Raw genomic sequence first — 21,937 nt, 5'->3', positions numbered from 1 at the left:
TCTTGGGGTCGTGGTGGACAGTTCATTGAAAGTGTCAACTCAATGTGCGGCAGCTGTTAAAAAGGTCAATCCCATGCTAGGGATCATTAGGAAAGGGGTTGAAAATAAAATGGCTAATATTAAAATGCCCTTATACAAAATGATGGTGTGGCCACACCTGGAGTACTGCATACAATTCTGGTCACCACATCTAAAAAAGAACATTGTATTACTGGAAAAGGTGTAGAAGAGGGCAACCAAGATGATCAGGGGCCTAGAGCACTATTCTTATGAGGCGAGGCTACAACACCTGGGGCTTTTTAGTTTAGAAAAAAGAGGACTGTGGGGAGAAAGTGGACAGAGAGAAATTCTTCTCCCTCTCACATAACACTAGAACCATGGGTCATCCCATGAAATTGATTGCCAGGAAATCTAGGACCAACACACAGAAGTATTTTTTCACACAATGCATAATCAACTTGTGGAATTCTCTGCCACGAGATGTGGTGACAGCCAACAAACTGGATGGTTTTAAGAGGGGTTTGGATAACTTCATGGAGGACAGGTCTATCAATGGCTACTAGTCGGAGGGCTATAGGCCACCTCCAGCCTTAAAAGCAGGATGCCACTGAGTACCAGTTGCAGGGGAGTAACAGCAGGAGAGAGGAGAGTAACAGCAGGAGAGTAACATGCCCTCAACTCCTTCCTGTGGCTTCCAGTGGCATCTGGTGGCCACTGTGCGAAACAGGATGCTGGACTAGATGGGCCTTGGGCCTGATCCAGCAGGGCTGTTCTTATGTTCTCAAAGAGGGAGGGGAAACTCTAACCTGCCATTTGGACTTTCCCAAAGGGGGTGGAGGATTGTCTGTGATGTGATCCCCCATTTAGAATTTTAACAGCAAATTGCAGTTCTAAGCCAGTTCCTGCTATGGATGAATGCAACCAGAGACCTCCTTTTAGCCAAACTATGAGGCTGTTCTCACATGCAGGGGAAAATGGGCTAAGCAAGTCCATGAGAACCACCTGGGAGCACGCATGCCTCTGAAGCTTGCACCCAAAATGAAGTTAAGGGAGCAAGAGCAAGAGCCCCTGGTGGCACAGTGGTAAAACTGCCGCCCTGTAACCAGAAGGTTACAAGTTTGATCCTGACCAGGGGCTCAAGTTTGACTCAGCCTTCCATCCTTCCGAGGTCGGTAAAATGAGTACCCAGAATGTTGGGGGCAATATGCTAAATCATTGTAAACCGCTTAGAGAGCTCCGGCTATAGAGCGGTATATAAATGTAAGTGGTATTGCTATTGCTTAGCCTTGATTTTAGGCCCTTGATTTTGACCTTCATACAGTTTTTTTAGTTTAGTTCCGTTATGATTGGCCTTTGTTGATCACGGTTTCTTTTTGCTTTTTTGTTTCTTCATTCGTGATCCCTAGGGGTTTTTTTTATTATATATATATATATTAGGCTCAGTTGCCATCCCTGGCTGCCATGACTAGGAGACTGCAGGGTTCCTGGCCAGCGATGGTGGGGGTATAATGCACCAAACACTTGCACAGTGCATAATGGAAGTTCCAGGAGGAGGGCACAATATGCCCCGGCTCCTGACCCTCTGCACTGCCCAATGGGGCAGCTGCACGGCTGGCCGCTTGATCTCTGCACCCAGATGAGCAGCCTGGATAGTCTGTGGCGAGGTAAGCATTTCAAGGCTTCCTTCCCGCTCAACATGGAGCCCTTTCTCACCAATCAGGAGAAAGGGCTCTATGAGGCTATTCTCACACACAGCAAAAATCGGACTAGGGAAGCCCAACTAGGGTTTCGCTGCATGTGAGAATCACTGGGAGCCTCACAGCTCCTGGCAGGGGCTCAGTGGCAAGCCTGGCTAAATACCCTCCCCCTTAAACAAGGTGAACAGAGCAAGCATTCTGTTAACTCTGTTTTCCTGGTGGTGGATTTGCTGTGGCTGCTTGCAGCCACAGCAGGCACACTCTGGTGGGGAGGGGATCCCAGAAATGCACCATGAACTAGCACTGTGCATTACGGGGCTCTGGAGGGAGCGCAGGAGTGAAGCCACCACTCATTTGGCCAGGTAATTCACCTGCCGAGGAAGAAGGTGCCGATCATCTGCGTGGATGTAAACACTTTCAGGCTTCCTCCTCGCAAAACAGGGTACCCTTCCCACTTGATCATGGGGAGAGCTTATATGAGTGCTCCGGTACTGTAAAAGAACATCAGCTCCAGATGTTGAAGACTCGAAACAGAGATGATAGCCTTAGTGGCCAAGGAGTACTTGTCCTTTGTAAAAAAGGGGACATGTGGCCAAATTCATGAGTATATGTGTCCAGCAGGGGCTTTTGCCAGCCTTACTGGCTCCAATGTTCATTCAGCAGCCAAGGCCAGAGAGGTCCCAGGCGGGGTTGGAGAGGCCCCAGGTGGTGTGGGCGGCCAGGCAGGGCAGCCCAATGAGTGACCAGCTGAGATGCTGCAAGATCAAGGAGCCGGGCTAGAGGGGCCGGGGTCGAGTGAGGAAGGAGACAGCAGCAGACAGAGGCACAGTTGAGGGCGATATGGGTGAGAGCAGCCTGATATGGCAGGGTGGAGATCCAATTAGTGGAGGCTTGGGATACATCAGTTGTCAGGAGGGATTTGAGGCAGGCTAAGCCAGTGATGTGGGGCACTTGGAGGGTGAGTGGTTGAAGCCTCCGGAGAGAGACTGCCACAGTGACCCCAAGGAGCCTGGAGGAGGAGGGCTTGGGTGAACCAAACCCCCTCCGCTCAAAAATTCTGAGGCCCTGCCTGGGGGAGGTGAGTGGGAGAGGCCAAGTGGCATGACAATATGATCTGAATTTCTGGATTGGTGTCCAAACTGATATTGTTTAATACACTGAATTCATATGCCATTATTTTGTATATTGCGAAGGTTTCCATATAAATATTTTAGCTTATCTTTTTAGTTTTTCTATTTATTTGGGGGGTGGGGAGGGGATATGGAAGGGATTCCTGTGGAGGGTATGCATTGGAAACTGCATTGATGTTTGATAATGATGTTTCTTGTTTATTTTGCTGTTACATATCAAAATTATATATAATAATTAAAAAACCTAAGTCAAATAAGGAGAAAGAAAGCAACATTCATTAATGTGGGATAGATACATACCCAAAATATGTGTTTTTACCAGTAGATTCAAGGTGATCCTCCCCGCAGGTAAGAAATTCCATAACCTAGACACTGCTAAGCAGAAGGCCCTCTAACATGCTGCATGAATCTCCATGACAGGGTAGGTTGACTAGCCTCAGAGCAATCCCTTTTCACCAGGGGAGGAGGGTGGAGGTGGCGCAACATTGGAGGTGGCAGCAGGGGCTCCCTCACCCCCACCGCCAGCCTCCCAAATGACAGGCCAGGCTTGCGCAGGCTGGTTCAGGCCACTGCAGATGTGCAGAGGCCTTAACTGGGCCACAACTGGCTCAGCCTGTCATTAGGGAGGCCAGCAGGGGGTGGAGGTGCTAGCAGGGGGGTTGGAGAACTCCCCACCACCGCCTCTGATATTGCCACTTCCGCCATCCTCACCAGCAAGAAACTAAAGGTAAATATTTCACTTTTGCCACCCACCTCTTGGTCTAGGGAATTCCCCTTTACTTGTAAATGGGTTGGCCCATGAGTTGTTTTGGCTGAGCTGAACTGTACCAGACCCAGTTTGGGCAAGCTCAAGCTTGGACTGGGCTGGGCAGTTTCGAATATGATCCCATTTGGACTGGGCCACACACCCCTACCTTGGTCTGCTACAGCAATGTTATATCTGTATGTGCTAAGAAATGAAAAAGCATTATTGGAAAAAAACTGCATTTTGATATCTGTGACATTTGTCCTACCTGTGACTGTGGATGAGTGCATTGAAAGCCAAGCCGTCAGACCAGCTACTGGTGAAATTAATAACATTGACTTGTGGATAGTTCTGAGTTGATTGACGGACCCAGCTCAGCAAGATCTTTTCACTGTTTGTCTGTTGGAGTCCAGCCATGATGTTTTTCATTACATCTTTCACCTGTGTTAGAAGACAGAATTGCATCAGTAGTTGAGTTTTTTTTATTAAAGACAACTCATTTTCCTCCTACAAGTCAAATCCAGTTTCCTTTTCTCTACTCTAAGTACCAGGATATTCAGCACAGTGAGCTCTGACTCCCATCATAAAATATGCATGGAAGGATGCAGAGGCAACACAGTTTGTATAGGAATGCAAGGGCTTAATATAAAATAGAAAGGACCACTGCTTCCTCTACTATCATTTATTTATTTATTTATTTATTTATTTATTTATTTAAATATACAGCAGGATAAGCATGGTGCACAATGGTAAATCAATTTGTTTTTTGTCTTCTCTTGATTATTAATATTTATTGTTAGCTTGCTGCATCCAGGGAGGCTGATAGATACACTGAAAATGCACTGAAATGTGACATCATGTAAGCAAACAAACTCAACCTATATGCTTGAAGCAAATCACTGAAAACAGGCTCTCATTCAGATAGCTATAACAATAAGTATGCTTTTTGGTGTTAATAACATTTAATGAGTGGATTATAAATACAATTATAGTAGGATTTACATACATTGGTTCCAAATTTTGGCTACCACAATATTGTGTCCTATGTTTAAGGACTAGTCATATGCTCCTTAGGATTTCAGGACAGGAAACACAAACATTTACATATTTTATATACTTTATTTGCATTAGTGAGTTTCCCACTGCCCTAACAAAGAATGACAACTCCCTTCTTTCTGCCTCAAATGAGATAGATAAAAATATCTATTCAACTTTGCCCCATTGTCCAATTATCAACTTTAAAAAGGTAAAGCTTTTCAAACTTTCCTAGCAAAAAGCAAGGTCAGTTTCTTTTAAAGGATGTTTATGATGTTAAAATATCTTTTAAAAAAATATTGTCAGAATACTCATTTAAAATACCTGTTCTGCACAGCAAAGAAATAACTACCCATTACCTAGAAGGGAAACTGCCTTCCTACTTTCTCCCACATCTCTCCCTGCAGACCGTGTTCTTTGATCATTAGGAAAACATCCTAAAAATGCTCTTCAAATGACTTTGACACTCACCTGCCAGTGGAGAATTATACTCCAGACCAATCCAAGGGTCAGTTTATGATTTCCATCCACAATATCTGTGCTTCCAATATTCACCAGATCTACCTAACAGAGCCACGCAGAATAAGGGGTTAGACAACTGGATGCAAAAATGCCATGTTGCAAAATAATAATAGTAATAGAAGTCTGCTTATATTTAATCCAACAAATATTTCTATGGTCTGTTGCCCTGGAAATATAAAACTTCCAGGGCAATGGACCAAAGAAATATTTGTTGAATTAAATATAAGCAGACCTGATCAAACTAACACATTTTATAAATATATCAAGTCAGAGCTCTGCAGGTTTGTTTGCATATAAGAGAAATTAGAGAAAACCATTTGGTTTTTAGTGGCAAGTAAACATGCAGAGCATATTTGAAAAACAGAACAAATAATTATCTGACCAAAAGCCAATAGTAGAGGTCATTTTAGGAAGATGCAATTAATTTGGATGTAACATTAGCAAATAAACTTATGCTTAAATAATTAAATATTCCTTTCTTGTTAATGAAACGTTTTTGTAGAGCAACCACATGTTATGCATTAAGGTTCCAGCAACAACTATTTCTAGCACTTTTAACAGAAAAATATCCAATAATAATATGCAGCAAGGGGGAAAGAATAGAACGTACTGTATATGTCAGAACCTTACCGATTCACCATTAATAAGTATGAACTAATTTTTTTCTTATATGAGTTGCCCTGTAATATTTATTATATTTATATCTTGCCTTCCCCACCCAAGTAAGCATACACAAAGTTCCACGCAGTCACTCAGCCAGGCACTGAGCAGATCTAGACCTGTTTAGCTTCAAGGTGACAGTGTCATGTGTGCTCAGCCTATGGTTTGGTCTTCTTAGATACTTCATGTCTCTCATCAGTTCACATGAAGCAGGAAACATATAACAGAATTTAAAATTCATCATAACTTAATTTGAAAAATCTTCAAAGAGGGGAGAGACACTATCAAAAGTCTGAGCAAGGCACTACTCTAAAAATTCTGTTTTCAAGATTCAAATGAATAATGGGTAGGCACTAGGAATAAGCTGCTACTTCTTGACTAATAAGGAGCAAAAATGTCCATGTTTATTACATGTGACTGTATTAGTATGTGTTATTTTAAATCTAGATGGATATAAATTTATTTATTTATTGTTCAATTTTTATACTGCCTTACACAATGCATCTCAAGGCGGTTTACAAAAGTTAAAATGCAATTAAATTCCATAGAAGTTACATGTAAAAACCTTAAAATCAATTAAACGTTAAAAACATAAAACACCCCAAAACAATTAAAAAGAAACAAACAAAAGATATGCCTTAGTGCTTCCATTAGGGATGTGAACGGGATGGATTTGTTTCGTATCAAGCTCAGAACAACTGTTGGAACAACTGGTTGGGTTGGAACATTCCGAACTCCATTTTGGACTCCAAAATGGTGCTCTTCTGGCCTGGCAACTATTTGCGTGGTGGTGCTGCCACACATGTGCAGTACCAATGGCTTCCACATGTGCTTAGAGGCTAGAAGAATGCAATTTTGGACTCCAACGCATGTGGGATGGTGTACACGCAATGCATGTATAGTGCCAGTGCCTGCCAAATGTGTGCAGAGGCCAGAAGAGCAACATTTTAGAGTCCAAAAAGAAGCTCAAAATGTTTCACGTGGTCACCGAATTCTATTTTGAGCTCAGAACAGGCCTTTCATTTGAAGGACATTCTGTTCCAAGCTCGGAACACTCAAAATGGTTTTGTTCATGGTTGGAACTTTGCGACCGCAATTGTTCTTGTCTCGACCTAGTGTCTTGACCTAGTTGGACCTAGTTTCCTAGTTCTAGACCTAGTTTCCATATGCTAATGCATTAGAAGTTGCCTGCTGCATAGTGGGATCAAACCAAAACTATTAATACTTCCTACAGGCGGAGATGTTGGTATCATTTTTGTTGGTACAACACTAGGGAGTGTTGTAATAGTTTTGTGAAGAATAGTACAACGTACTGAGAAGAATTCATTTTGTTTTGTTAGCATCCACCCAAGCCAAGCACCAAAGGGAACAATTATCCAGTATGGTGTTCAGGGCTTGTTGGGTTGATTCCCTCAGCCCAAATTTAGGATGGGGAGACATAGCACATTGGAGCAAAGGGGGTGGAAGGTGTAACACCTCCAATCTTACACTCAGAAACCTTCTTGCCAGAATTTATAAGAAGTTGATAGGTTTTTTGAGACTCAGAAATTCCAGTCACAATTACAAAATGGCTAGGGGACTGTTGTATTCTATTTAGCAATCATTTATGTGTGTTGTTAATTAGAAGTTTGTCCCAGTGGGGATCCTGTAGAGATGGTGGGGGAGGGGTGGAGTCAGAAAGAAAAAGAGAGAAAGGAGGAGAAAAGGGAGTTTTCTAAATAAAGCCATAGTTAAATCTACATAAGATTGCTTTCTGTTTATGAGAGAAGCAGTTATAAAAAAGGAGGGTTCTTGATGTTTGCTTTTTGCAGAATATACATGTTTCAGTTTTGTTTTGCCTTTTCATTCCATAATAGTATTTTAGGTATACTTATGTGGAATTCAATCCCATTGAACAAGTGGGATTTACTTCTGAATAGATACAAAATGGGATTACACTATTGTCATTTACAGATGTTTATTCTGTGCAAGAAAAGAGTATTTTATCTGATTGAGTTTAACATTTTAATATTTTTACATTTTTTTAAACTTAGAATTTTAAAGTTTCTAAGAATCTTATAGAGTTTGAGCTTTTTATTCTTATTCTATTCTATTTCTACACTCTACTGCTGCCATGCTGACACTCCTGCAACCCTGTGTTTCTCCTGCTTTTGGCACTCTAATTTTGTTCAGTGTTGACTCCTAGTCGAAGGGCAAAGGTATCTATCTGGCTACATTCCTCGCATCTGAGATATAAAGTAAAAGGTAAAGTTATGCAATCAAGTCGGTGTCAACTCCTGGTGACCACAAAGGGGGAGAGTGTGGAGAAGTTTGACCAATGCAAAGAAGGGGAAATCTCTTGCAACTATGGGATCTATATATCAGTAGGAAAAAGGAGAATGAGGTGCAGGTATCAGAGGAGGTTATAACCTTGAATGGAATGGTAAGAGATTGTGGATGTGGGAATAAACCCTTCCACACAGTGTACCACTGTGGTACAGGTACACTGCGGATAGGGTTGTTCTCTGAACCAAGGTAGATAAGCAGGTACAGGGCTTATCTACAAATCTATGTACATTGTACAGTATCTGGCTGCTCAGTGACTCTCAGATGATATAAAATGCCTTTGTTTAAAAACATTTTGTTTCTGTTGGCTTCAAAAGGCAAGTTCTCCATTTTTTATGTATGGTGGCATTTTCACACCTACAAATCATAACTGATATCCAGTCCTGAACAAAATCCCTTGAACCAACAAAACAGTAGTCTTTCAAATATATAAGAAATACTAAGCTTTGTTTGTTTTGCAGGGAGAGTGTTGCAATTTTTTTTGCACTCCAAGGCAAGCAGTGCCCTAATATGGTGGGAAATACCCACCAATTGCCCAAGCTCCTAATATGGTGGGAAAGATGAAAACAATTGGGGTTGCATTTAGTGGTGGATCAGTGGAATGCAGGTTAGTTAACTGCTTCAAATAAAGCCATACTAAGACCCCTCCCATAAATAAGCCCCTAGTTTATATTATTATTATTTAGCGTGCTGAAAAAAATAGAATAATTTGGGTGAGATGGAGTGGATGGGAGTTGGAAAGCAAAGACAAATATACTTGCGAGTATTGCACCTAAATGCAATATCACAAACTCAAAATAAGATAAGGGCATAAGGAAGACAAGGGTAGTATTATCACGTTTGCTCTGAGTATTATTGCCACTGCACTTTGTGACTATGCTTTGACTTAAGTGCAGGCAATTAGCTTGAATAGGGTGAAAATCATGCATTGTTTTATACAGTAGCCAGAAAGCTGGCCATGGATGAAGGCAGCATTGATGTAGGGTACCCAGAAGGGAGTAGCAATAGAGTCAAGACAAGTTTGCTTCTGGTGTATGTTGCATAATAAATGAGTTTCAATATGATCCCTTCAAATTTGGGAGGCCAAATAAAGTCCCACCTTAGGAACCACCAATAAAGCTTTTACTGAAACATTAACGTGCCAGCATGTCTGTTACCACGTGACTCTGCCCTACACTCTGCCCTACCTCTGCTCCCCATTTTTGATTTCCCCCATCCAATGCAGATTTTAGAGGCTTTGTGATATGAATAAGTAACTTTTCCTTTACATTTTAAAAAAGCAATCAATCTAAGCTTAATCTGAATTCAAGCAATTTGAAGAAGCCGTCTGTACTGTAGAGTCACAATATGTTCTGATAATGTTAGTATCAATTTCTCCTTTTAGAATTAGGTGGCAATTATGATGTATTTTAATTTTTTCTTGAGCAAGACATTATTTGATAGGTACTGAAGAGATCAAGTAAAATTATTGGTCACAGAGGATATACTTGTAAGAGGAAAATGTTGAAAGAATACCTATGTAAACATTAATTGAGAGGGGATTTTGACATGGAATATATCTTTATGCTTACACTTTCAGCAGTTCCTATGGACATTTCAGTAAATTATTTCATTGAAGAAAACAAAATATAATGTTATGGCTTGTACAGACAATACAACTGTACAGTGGAGAACTGACGCTTAGAGAGCATTGCATGTACAAGGCAACTTACTGAACCCATGGATGATGTGGGACATTTATTTGGCCTCCCAAATTTGAAGGGATCATATTGAAACTCATTTTTTATGCAACATACACCAGAAGCAAACTCTGTGTTTCCTGTTCCAGTAACTGAGCTCTCTTTTGAATCCTGTGTGCACATTACAAAGCTTTGCAAGTGATTACTTACATTGTTTTTCTGCAGGACTTGTAGTGCTTTATTGACGTTGTTCAAGGCATGAACTCTTGTGGAACCCTTTTCTTTCCCCTGTAAATATATGTAGTATATTTACAATGATTAAAAAAATCCAAGTAATACTATACATCAAAATTAAAAATCTCTCTATGACAGTTAGATAATTTTCATTGTAAAACTATACCAGAGTATGATGAAGAACTCAACAACGTTAAACTTACTTTCATAACACTTCTATCTATTGAATATTTAAGTTACTATATTGAATGGAGGACAACAACAGACAAATTAAAATTGTTTTTATTATGATTGATACCACCATTTCATTGATCAATTTGTGAATGTTACCATTATCATAGCTATAAAAATAATATCACCCCCCTTTTTCCTTTAGTAATTTGATTCATCTCTGGCCTTGAAACTGATGACTTTCTTAGCTGGAACCTATTCATCTGAGACCTAATGTTTTTTCAAAATGTGTTTGTGAATCAGATGTTTTCTAGATTTTACCTAGTTGTTCGCTTGTAAAAACAGACAGACACACACAGATAGTTAAGATCATCTAGAGGGATTCGTCTGTGGTTTCCGCCAACTTGTTTGGTGGCTACTCAGGAATGGGCCTTCATTGCTGCTCCTGGACTTTGGAATGCACTCCATGTTGAAATGAGAGCCTCCCCATCTCTGGCAACTTTTAAACGGCACTGAAGACACATTTATTCACCCAGGCTTTTAATTAGATTAATGGTTTTTAATTTTTAATTTTGGTTTTAAATGATTTTAATGTTAATGATGTTAATGTTTAAATAATTATAATCATTTAATTGATTTAGTTTTGATCTTAATTGTTAGTTGATTTTAATTGTTTTTATTTTGTTGTAAACTGCCCTGAGCCATTTTTGGGAAGGCAATATATATATATATATATATATATATATATATATATATATATATATATATCTCAAATATATAGAAAATCATCAAAGAATTTCTATCTACATGAAAAGGGTTTTATTTATTCATTCATTCATTCATTCACCTCCCCAAACATCCGGCTCTGAGCTGTTTTCAGCAACAAAAAACAAATTAAAACAAAAATTAAAACCTTAAAACAATTTAAAACCACAACTCTAGTTTAAATGTTTGGGTGAAAAAAATGTATCTTTAAAGACTTTTTAAAAGACAAGACATAAGACTGCTTTAATGCATAAGTAAAATAACTTTAAAAATCACTCTCAACGTTCCATCTCAAATAGCTGCAAACTCTTGAGCTTAAATACAGCAACAAACTAAATAACCAATCCAAAAACAGGGGGCAGGAGAGGAAGTGATGACACTACAAAACATTTTTAAAAAACCAAAACCCTTTTATAGACCAATGTATTTCATTGCATATTTCATTTCTTGAAAAAATAAAGAAGGTAGTTGCCAAATTAAAAGAACAGTGTATAAAATTGCCTGTCTGAAATGTGAGGAATTTTACATCAGGAAGACCACTGCTAAAATGGTATAAAGAGCATTTGGCAGCATAATAAAAACCACTTGAAACCCTGGGCAAAGCTTGTTTAGGAAAAACATGAAGGAGAAATTGTGCAAACAAAGGTGTTTATTTTGGTTGTAGAAGGTAATACAGTTAAGCATAAGATTAAGATGCCAGAAGACCAAAGATCCACCACTGGAGTATCGATGGCCACAAAACTGAACAGGTCACCTGCTTTACATATCTGGGGGTGGTCCACCAGGCCTCTGGCACAAGAAAGGCAACTGTGAACACATTGTCCTAGCGGCACAGAGGAGTTCTGCTGCCATCTGGAGGTTCCTTCGAACCTCCAGTTCCTTCGAGGTGGCCAATGTGTACCGGCAGGCTCAGACTATTTGAAGCCAAGCTGCTGGCACAATTACTCTATGGTGCCCACCCAGGACACCCCTCTAACTTTAGTATAGTGGAGCGTGCCCAATCTAAATTTCTAAGAGCAGCCTTGTAACTGCCTAGCTTTATCTCCAATGCCACTCTGCGTCTAGAAACTGGCATGATAAAAGTTGAGGCTAAAGTTTGGATGACCGCTCTCAATCACTGGCTCAAATTAGCTCTTTGAACACAGGGTCTGGCCCCATTAATACTGCAGGACAATTTCTAATCCCCATGGAAGCAGGCAGTTGATAATAAGGTGGCACTATTGGGCTTCGTCCCATCTCACCTCCTTGCTATGGGCAGCATAGGCGTAACTATAGGGGGGCAGGGGGGCATGTGCCCCGGGCGCCACTTGGCAGGGGGCACCAAAAAGTGCCCCCGCCGATTTGCCGGAAAAAAAAAAATTTTTATTTAAAAAAAAAAATATTTTTTTTTTGCAGAGCAGTCCCCCTTCCCCGGTCCCGGCACCCCCCCCCATTGGCACTGCTCATCCAGCACTGGGTGCTGCGGCGTCTTCATAGTCCAAGTCTCTGACTCTCACTCCCCGGCGCGCCCCGCCGCCCCGCCACCAGTCGCGCATGCGTCAAGAGGAGGACACGCACCAGAGCAAACTTCCTGAACAACTCCCTCTTCTGAACAACTTCCTGAACGCCCGAACCAGTTCCCCTTTTTGCTCATTCAAGTCCTTCCTCCCCTATAATCTAACCACGTTTTAACTGAAAAGGTTCAGGGAGGGGAGATGGGGGGATGTGGAACCTTGGGTTCCACATCCCCCCATCTCTCCCTTCCTGGACTTTTTCACTATGTAATGCAAGCTAATTTAATTATATGTCATCATCAAAATGGATTAGCTGTTTCAGCCCATCAGGAAAGTCCACCAATTTAATTAACCAGACTGAAAATCAGATGAACAGAGAATGTTTTAATGAAAGGTGGTATATAAATTTAACAATAAGTAAAACTATCATTAGGAGCAATTAGCGATTACTTAAACATTGGTGCTGCCAAGCAATTTGTAAATAAAACTAGAAGCCCTTTGAAAATAAGCTGGAATTAATTGTAGGTTGGGGAGGGGGTGAAAGTATATACTTCTAAACATTTATTGTTAAATTTATATACCACCTTTCATTAAAAACAACCAAAACTGGTTTGGTTTTAGTCATGGATTTTAATTTTAATTGCTCTTTTTGTCAATGTGATGAAGATTAGTTAAATCTGAGTGGTCTTAGGCAACCAATGTTGCATCTGAAATGCCATTTCATTTTTTATTGTCATAAATACTTTCCAACCAATTTAAATAGCAAAGGTGTATATTATCGCTTTATTCAATTGCAGGGAATCTCAAAAAAGCAGGATTTGCAACTAAGGCAGTGCATATCTTCTCTAAAATGGCCCTTTTATAGTTTTTCTAACTTTGAAATCATAACATAAAACAATGCATAAATGCATAAATGCTTCCCCCTCCATTTGAAACCTTTTCTGGTGTAAATAGCGCGCGGTTTTGGAAAAGGGGAGTCTTTCTTTAACAGCGGGAGAATAAGGAGTCTTTAGCACTATCACCCTAGTCCCTCGAATTACTTTGGAGTCCTTGGTTTTCGTTTTGTTAAAATACAGTCACTCACAAGGGAAAGTCAGGAACAGAACCAGGGCGTGAGGGAGGAGCATCATAATCATAATAATCATCATTGCATCATAATTCTGATGTTTGAGATACAAGCCAACTTCACAGGGTTGTTGTGAGGAAAAACCTAAGTATAATGTAGTATGTATCATCATTGCAATATAATTCTGATGTTTGAGATACAAGCCAACTTCACAGGGTTGTTGTGAGGAAAAACCTAAGTATGTAGTGCATTTTGAAATTTTTGGTAATTTTTGTAATTTTTTAAATTTTTAAAATAAAAGTTTTCTGAAACATGTGTGTCAGTCAGATGTATGTTGGGGGGTGGCGGCGGGGGGGGGGCACAATTTCAGTGCTTGCCCCGGGCGCCGTTTTCCCTAGTTACGCCTCTGATGGGCAGTGACAAGGCGAAAACGGCCATCAGACAGAGGATCCTGGATATGGAACACCAGGTGGACCTAAGTATGGTTCCTGGATAGCAGGGCTTAGACAGCTCTAGGTTCATGATATCTCCTCCGCCCTACATATTTGAGCCAGCTGGAAATGCCAAGTCATAGAACGGCATTCACCCTCACCTGCTGTCATGCCCTTCCATCCTCTCTTTTGGAAGTTAAATACAGGAAGATCCCATTTATGGAAAGCCTTTACCCCTGTACCTCTGGGGCGGCGGAGACCACTGAACACCTACTCTTGTCTTGTCCGTTTTATAAAGGTAGCCGGAAGAAGCTCATACTTCCTCTACTTCGCAACTACCCCGGCTGTTCCAGTCAAGCCTACATTAAGAAGCTGCTCTCAGATGAAAAGCAAACCTTCACATACAATGTTGCTAGGTTCTGTATGGCACCGTGCAAGAGCTGTCAGACCCTGTCTGTCAGCCCATAACCCATGATTTAACTACTGACCAATTTATTCTAACATGTTTTTTAAAAAATACTTTTACTATATTATTAACTTTTAACTTATAGTTAGATATGTACTTATATATTTAACTATGTTTTATCTCCTTTTTACTAGTCATCCCATTAAGAGTGGTATCTCCTTATAGACCAATTTCATATATAGATTGCACTAAATTGCTTATATCAGTTAGTTGCTTTATCAGATTTATTAGTCTTAACAGTTGTCTTCCCTTATTTTTTTTAGCTATCCAGCTTTTACCCTTTAGTATATCTTATAGCTTATTTTAAATATTTTATACTTAGACATTTTTTATATTCTCTAATAGTTGTATGTATTTACCTATGCTGGTCTTTGACCGTAATAAAGCTGATTGATTGATTGATTGCATAAGATTAAAGAAGCCATGCATATTGAACAGCTGCAGCCAACTATTACTGTTAGGGAAGAAATCAGAGGCAATGGAATTCATTCATCTATAAAAGGGTTAAAAAAAACCCTATAGTGTCATTACCTCCTCCCCTGCGCCCTGTTTTTGGATTTTTTTTTGTTTCAGTTACTGTATTTAAGCTCAAGAATTTCCAGCTGTCTAAGATAGAGCATTGAGAATGATATTTTAACACTGAGACGTGTTTGATCAAATTTGGCAAGATCTTTGTTTTAAAGTTATTTTACTTACACATTAAATCAGTATTAATATCTTGTCTAGAGTAAGGGAGAATGTGTATAACATTACCACTATATAGACTTTTTAAAAGTTGTCACAGATGGGGAGGCTCATATTTCAGCAGGGAACTCATGTTAGAGTCTTGGGATGGCAAAAGAGAAGGCTCGTCTCTGTGTAGCCATCAGACAAGCTGGTGGCAACTGCAGATAAACCTCTCTGGATGATCTCAATGGGCGGTGGGGCTCAGAGTGAATAAGACATTATCTTAAATATCCCGGGCCTAAGTGCAGCAGGGAAATGACTTGACTAGCAAGCCAGATGTTGCTGGTTCAAATCCCCGCTGGTATGTTTCCCAGACTGTAGGAAACATCTGTATCGGGCAGCAGCAATCTAGGAAGATGCTGAAAGGCATCATCTCATACTGTGCGGGATAAGGCAATGGTAAATCCCTCCTGTATTCTATCAAAGACAACCACAGGGCTCTGTGGTCTCCAGGAGTCGACACCAACTCGACGGCACATTTTACCTTTAAGCTGTTTAGGGCTTTAAAGGTTATATCCAGTATTTTGTATTTTGCTTGGAAACATATTGGAAACAACCAGACTTGACTTCTGTAATGTGCTCTAGGTGGGGCTGCCTTTGTACATAGTCCGGAAACTTCAGTTGGTTCAGAATGCAGCAGCCAGGTTAGTCTCTGGGTCATCTCGGAGAGACCACATTACTCCTCTGTTGATGGAGCTACACTGGCTGCCAATAGGTTCCCGGGCAAAATACAAAGTGCTAGTTACAACTTACAAAGCCCTAAATGGCTTAGGCCCTGGGTATTTAAGAGAGCGTCTTCTTCGCTATGAGCCCCACCGCCTATTGATGTCACTTGAGGAGGTCCGTCTCCAGTTGCCTCCAACTCGTTTGGTGACTACACAGAGATGGGCCTTCTCGGCTGCTGCCCTGAGATTGTGGAATGCGCTCCCTGCTGGGATATGAACCTCTCCATCTCTGGCAATTTTTAAAAAAACTTCTGAAAACACATCTCTTCAACCAGGCTTTCTCAACTTTTAAAAACCTGTTTTTAAATTGTTCTGATTATTTAATTGCTGGTTTACGATGTTTTTAATTGTTAATCATTGTGTTATGCTTTGATAATTTTTGTTTTAATTATTAACTGATGTTAATGGTGTTTTAATGTAAACTGCCCTAAGCCTTTTGGATGGGTGGTATAAAAGTTTTAATAATAATAATAATAATAATAAGAAGTATAAGTATAGTTCTTTTAATATAAGAACAATATGGTCTCTTTGAGAGACCATAAAAACCCAGAGACCAACCAGGCTGCCACATTCTGTACCATTCTGTTTCTGGACTATGTACAAAGGCAGCCCCACATAAAGCATATTGCAGTAGACAAGTCTATAGGTTACCAGCATATGTACTACTGTTCTGGGGTCATTTATCTCAAGAAATGGACATAGATGGCATATCAGCCAAAGTTGATAGAAAGCACCTCTGGCCACTGCCTCAACCTCAGACACCAGGGAAAGTTTTGGATCCAGAAGCACTCAATTTGCATATCCCTGATATATAAGGTTAAAAGAAACATATACATACAAGTTTTTGGCCAGTAAAACCTTCCAGGAGCTCCAGGAGTCTTCGTCCATCTCGAAAATCATTGAAGAGATCTTCTATGGGATGTGTACCAAACTGGAATAAAATGATGGAATGTTATGTGTTAAATCAGCAACATATATTAATAATAACATAATCATAGTTCACATCTCTACAGTGATTTCAAGTGTTCAAAGAGCTTAGCGTGTATTATCTTGTTGTAACTCTTACAATGACCTTGTGGGGTAAATATTATTATCCCCATATTGCAGATGGGGATGGGGGGCTGAGGCTGAGAACAGGGGTTGTCTAAGACATGGCATAGGTGACATTCAAACCAGGGACTTCCTGATTCATACCTCAATCTCTTAGTCATTTTGTTACACCAGCTCTTAAAGCACCTTAAAAGCACAATTAAAATATGAATCCACATCAACAGATATAGAAATAGCTACATATAAACATACACAGAAATATATATTTACAAACAATCACCCTGTGTGTAAATACATTTAAGGCACTTCTTTCAAACACACAACTAGACTTAGGAAGAATATGCTTCCCCAATATTATCATGGGTAGAATGAGGGGGGAAATTATGAGGAATTTCTACTGAGACTTCAAATATTCTCTGAAATTCTCATGAGAGTCTTTTTCTTCAATACAGCAGTTGAATTTCCAGAAATGACATTTTTTTCCCCAGCATGTGGAATTTGGGGGGAGAAAATAAAGAAAAAGAAAAAGCGGCTAGCCACCAATGAGAAAGAAAGACAGAAAGAATGGAGACTTCTTGATTTTTGCTTGCACAAGAACCATTCCACAAATTGCTGAAACATTTATTTAAAGTTGTAACCTGGGCATTTTTCACATAGCAGGCTTTACTACTACTACGAGTTCAAAGTTGCCAAAAAACCTGATGCAAAAAGTGGATTTTTTTTAACCCTGGATATAAATCAGGCTACACTCCAATGTGCAATGAAATCAAATTGTGTGTGAAGTACCAAATAGTGTGTGAAGTGCTCCCGAATAGTTCGCAGGAACTTCAGGGTAAATCTGGCCAGTATGTGAACACACATCCTCTATTCCAGAAGAGATGCAAGCTAAAAGCCCTGTGTGGAAAAAATGCCCAGGTTTATGAGCAAAATCACATCGAGGCTCTACACACAATCCATGTGTAGAGCCTTACTGGGCTCTGCAGGGAGAGTGGGCTTAGCCCACTCTCTCCGCAGACGAGCAGGGAGCCATCCCTGGGCAGCTGGATCGGCCGCCCACATGATTACCAGCTCCATCATGGACCTGGTAGGGACAGTGGGGATCGGGGGCCACCCGAGTTCAAGGATGCCCCGTGGAAGTCCCAGCATGCCCTGTGTGAGCATGTGAGGCATTCCGGGGAGACCCCCGAGCCCAGGAAGCTTGCTGGAGCCTCCCAGTCAAGCGTCTACTAATGTGTGGCCACGCCACGGAGGCACATGATCAGTATAATGGGGTTAGTGGAGGGAGCACTCTGCTAACCTCATTTTAGGGGAGGGGTTCTTAGGTGGGCTAGCCCCCGTTGAACTACCAGGCTCATGCGTGAGCCTGGTGGTTCTCAAGATGGAGAGAAACCAGGCTGGGCTCCCTTAACCCGGTTTCTCTCCATCGTGAGAATAGCCTTGTTTTGTCAAAGAAGAATAAAGAAGAAAAGTCCCTCACTATCTGGACTCCCTAAAGCACCAAACTAATTTGAAATTCCAAAGTTGTTTCAGGCACATAAAACTCCATTTTCAGCAAAATGAAAGTGGTAATTAGTTGTCAGTAGCCCCTTGCCCACCTTCCCAAGTCTCTCTCTTCAGTGCTGCTTTTTAATGATTGTATGTGTTTTCCTCTTCATACAGTCTGAGCATGCATCTGTTCACCTCTAATCTCACAACCTCAATTAGCTTAGTACTAATCAAAGTATATCCATAGTTCCTAAGCATATTCCTAAGTATCCATGCACATGTATGAGTGACAAGTGTGGTTTAGTGGTATGTGGTGTGCCAGATAATTTGACTGGCATCTGTACCAAAAATGGTTAGGCTCACTCCCGAGATGGCTGCTTGGCCTGTTTGTGAACCCAAACAAAAAACAGGGGCAATCACAGGATGAAACAAGCAATAAAGAGGGGAAGGGGAAATCCCACCATGACTGCAAAAAAACCCCACACAAAACAAACAAACAAACAAACAAACAAACAAACAAAAACAAATGCAGGTAATGTAATGGCCAAACACTGAAAATGTATATAAACACGGGAAATATATATTCATTAACAATGAGCCAGTAATAAATAATCAATAACATTAATGAGCAGAAATCATGAATCTAAGCTAAATAATTCAACACGAAAAATAATGTATGCAGTAATACTCAAGCCAACTCATAACACATAATACACAAAATGCCTTCTCACGATACAGAATACATGAATATAAGCATGTGCAATAACAATCAAAAATATTGAAAGGAGGTGTAACTGAGCCAGGCAAAAACACGGCTGCTGGATGAAATGGGCGAAGTCAAGTGTCATAATAGAAGTACCACATGACAAAAACGCCGCATCAGATGTGGTCTCAAAAAGAGGTGTCCTGTTTGTGAAGCAAAAGACCCTGACCAAGAGATCTCTAAACTCTGTATGAACTTGATAAATCCTGGGAAAAGACCTCTTTGCTTAACTTTTGTAGTCATTCAGAATAGTTGCTGTTTCAATTACCTGCATGTCTTTGGGAAATGTATGCCTTTTGAAATGTCTGGTCATGGAGCCACTATTTGCCTATACTTCTTTCTGAAAACACATGTGCATTTATCCTGTAACATGAAACCAAATATTGTGTGTATTTCTTTCTGATGTATGTATAATAATAGTTTGTAGTGTTAGGTCTGAGTGCCTTTTTGCCATAGCTTATATGCCAATTTACAAGCAAGAGATTCCTTAATACGAGATGTATTGTACTTTTAGTTAACTAGCTAGACTCTGGGAAAATTGATCAGCAAGATACAGCTTTGGAATGTTTATGGTTTTATTGCTTTGTTTTTCTGATATAACTATTGTTTTATTGTCTTGGTTTCCCCCTTGGTATACTTCATGGTTTTATTGCCCCTTGGAATGTATGATTTAGGTATAGTTCTGTTTTTGGAATACAGTTATATTGCTTGCATTCTCAAAATGTATTCTTTATATCAGTGTCTAAACCATTGCTGTGTAGGGATCTACGTACCTTTAGAGATACATCTTGTTCATAATATTTACAATAGTACCTATGTGTAGTATTGTAAGCTGGAAGGCTAGATATTTAGATGGTCTTGAGAATGCTGATAGTTAGAGGATTGTCTTGAGAAAGAATCCAAATCTCTTCACTTCCCCCTTTCCTGAGAAGACATTGGTATTTGGGAACTGAGAACAAGAGATTGCAACTGCAGCAGGTATGTTCAGTATTGGGAACACACATTTTTGGAGGAACAAACATAAGCTTTGCCTACAAGATGGGAAAACACACACTTGTCACACCTTTAAATCTGTATGTAAGATAGACACCTCTATGACCAGACCTATTGACATATTTGAAATTCCTCAGAACAATTGAGAGTAATCAATAACAGATATGTTTTGAATCAAAGCGCTTTATGGCCTGATCAAAAATTGAATCCTGGATAAAAAGGCTGGCCATGAGACAGAAGACAGCTTGTCCTGAGAACCTCTCTCTCAGACCTGCTCACTGAGTTTGCTAAGCAACCCTGCTAGGTAAAGCTCCACCAAGACTTGGTCCTGACAGCAGCTTCTCCTGCTGAGGATAAGCTGGGGCAGAGCCAGTCTCTACAGCCTGCATTCTGGACTGTCTACATGTCTATGATCGACACTATGCTCTCCAGCATCAAACTCTAGCAACCATCTGTTTTGCTACCAGCCCCTCCAAAGCCAGGTAATATGACAAGCCTCTGTGTTACTTTCTCTTTGAAGATTCCAGCTTCCACCTCCATCTGCCTTCCTCTCCTTTCTTCTTCCCCTTCTTCTCATGATGATTAGGAATGTTAGGAACTATTAGCCTGTAGCCTGTGTGCTTATGCACACACATTTCTCCTGCCAACTCTTAGATTCACTGTTATGCTTTGATTAAGATAAAGGGTGCCATCGAGTTGGTGTCGACTCCTGGTGACACAGAGCCCTGTGGTTGTTTTTGATAGCATACAGGAGGGGTTTACCACTGCCATCTCCCATGCAGTATGAGATGATGCCTTTCAGCATCTTCCCAGATTGCCACTGCCCAATATAGGTGTTTCCCATAGTCTGGGAAACATACCAGCGGGGATTCGAACTGGCAACCTCTGACTTGCTAGTCAAGTCATTTTCCCACTGTGTCAGTAGGTGGCTTTATTTAGGTAAATACAAACCCTCTTTTATACAGTTGTGGTGTGTCTTTCTTCGCTTTTCTGCCAAAAACCCAAGCATTGACTCACATAAGAACAAGAGATCCCTCCTGAGAGCAGTGTTGCCAAACTCCTCTTTACTCTGGTGTATCTCTTTGAGTATACAGAGAGTGCAAAAGTGATTTGGCACACAAGAATTGAGAAAGATGACTGGGTGGGGTAGGGACCAATATGAATGTATTTTCAGCAGGTGGGTTTTCAACAACCTATAATTGTGTTACAAGCAAACCTTTAAAAAAAATATTTTAACGAGCTTGAAAGGAAACCTTCTATTAATCATCAACTAAATATTACATAAGGTTCCCTTTGCTGCTGCCACACATTCTAACCTGAAGAAGAGCTTGCTATTTGTCTGGCAGTGAGGTAATTAAGTCATCTTTCAGAAACAGATTGAATGTCTTCAGTGGATCGACATTGCAATAAGTCTTTAGAAACAAAGGATTTGGAGAGACAACAAAGAAATACGTTGCATTTTCAAGGTCATTGTGAAAGTGCGCATTAAGATGTGAAAAGCTTTTGGAAGAACAAACTAATATATTGAAATGACATTCTGTATTTGAGAAGCATACAGAATCAACTTTATTTGCAATTGCCTTCAACAGATAGATACAATTCTGTTCTTTATTGTACACTGGGCAATATAAATATTAAGTTAAATTTAGCACTGCAAAGTTTATTTAAATAATAGGCTTGTCACTTCAAAATTGGCTATAGTTCTTATGATCCCTAAATGTTTCAGACACATCACACATGCACAGAAGCATCTGAGGCCTCCTTGCAGGCTGCACT

At 40.3% G+C, this 21,937-nt stretch overlaps 1 protein-coding gene across 17 annotated transcripts in view; it reads right to left on the bottom strand.

Moving 5' to 3' along the window:
• DMD (dystrophin) overlaps window positions 1–21,937 on the bottom strand; it is a 1,901,967-nt gene that overhangs the window by 1,335,996 nt on the left and 544,034 nt on the right. For all 17 annotated transcript variants that reach the window (XR_008319265.1, XM_053308495.1, XM_053308494.1 and 14 more), the window contains 4 exons: window positions 16,709–16,801; window positions 10,004–10,081; window positions 5,079–5,171; window positions 3,841–4,013 (listed from right to left, as the gene is read on the bottom strand). Coding sequence is in view for 16 of the 17 variants with exons in the window: in XM_053308495.1 (XP_053164470.1) it covers window positions 3,841–4,013; window positions 5,079–5,171; window positions 10,004–10,081; window positions 16,709–16,801 (437 nt within the window). In the remaining variant the exon portion in view is untranslated. The remainder of the gene's footprint in view (window positions 1–3,840; window positions 4,014–5,078; window positions 5,172–10,003; window positions 10,082–16,708; window positions 16,802–21,937) is intronic.

This window comes from Hemicordylus capensis, chromosome 3 (assembly GCF_027244095.1).
Source record: "Hemicordylus capensis ecotype Gifberg chromosome 3, rHemCap1.1.pri, whole genome shotgun sequence".
Taxonomy (NCBI): Eukaryota; Metazoa; Chordata; class Lepidosauria; order Squamata; family Cordylidae; genus Hemicordylus; species Hemicordylus capensis.
This window is presented reverse-complemented; position numbering and strand designations above follow the sequence as displayed.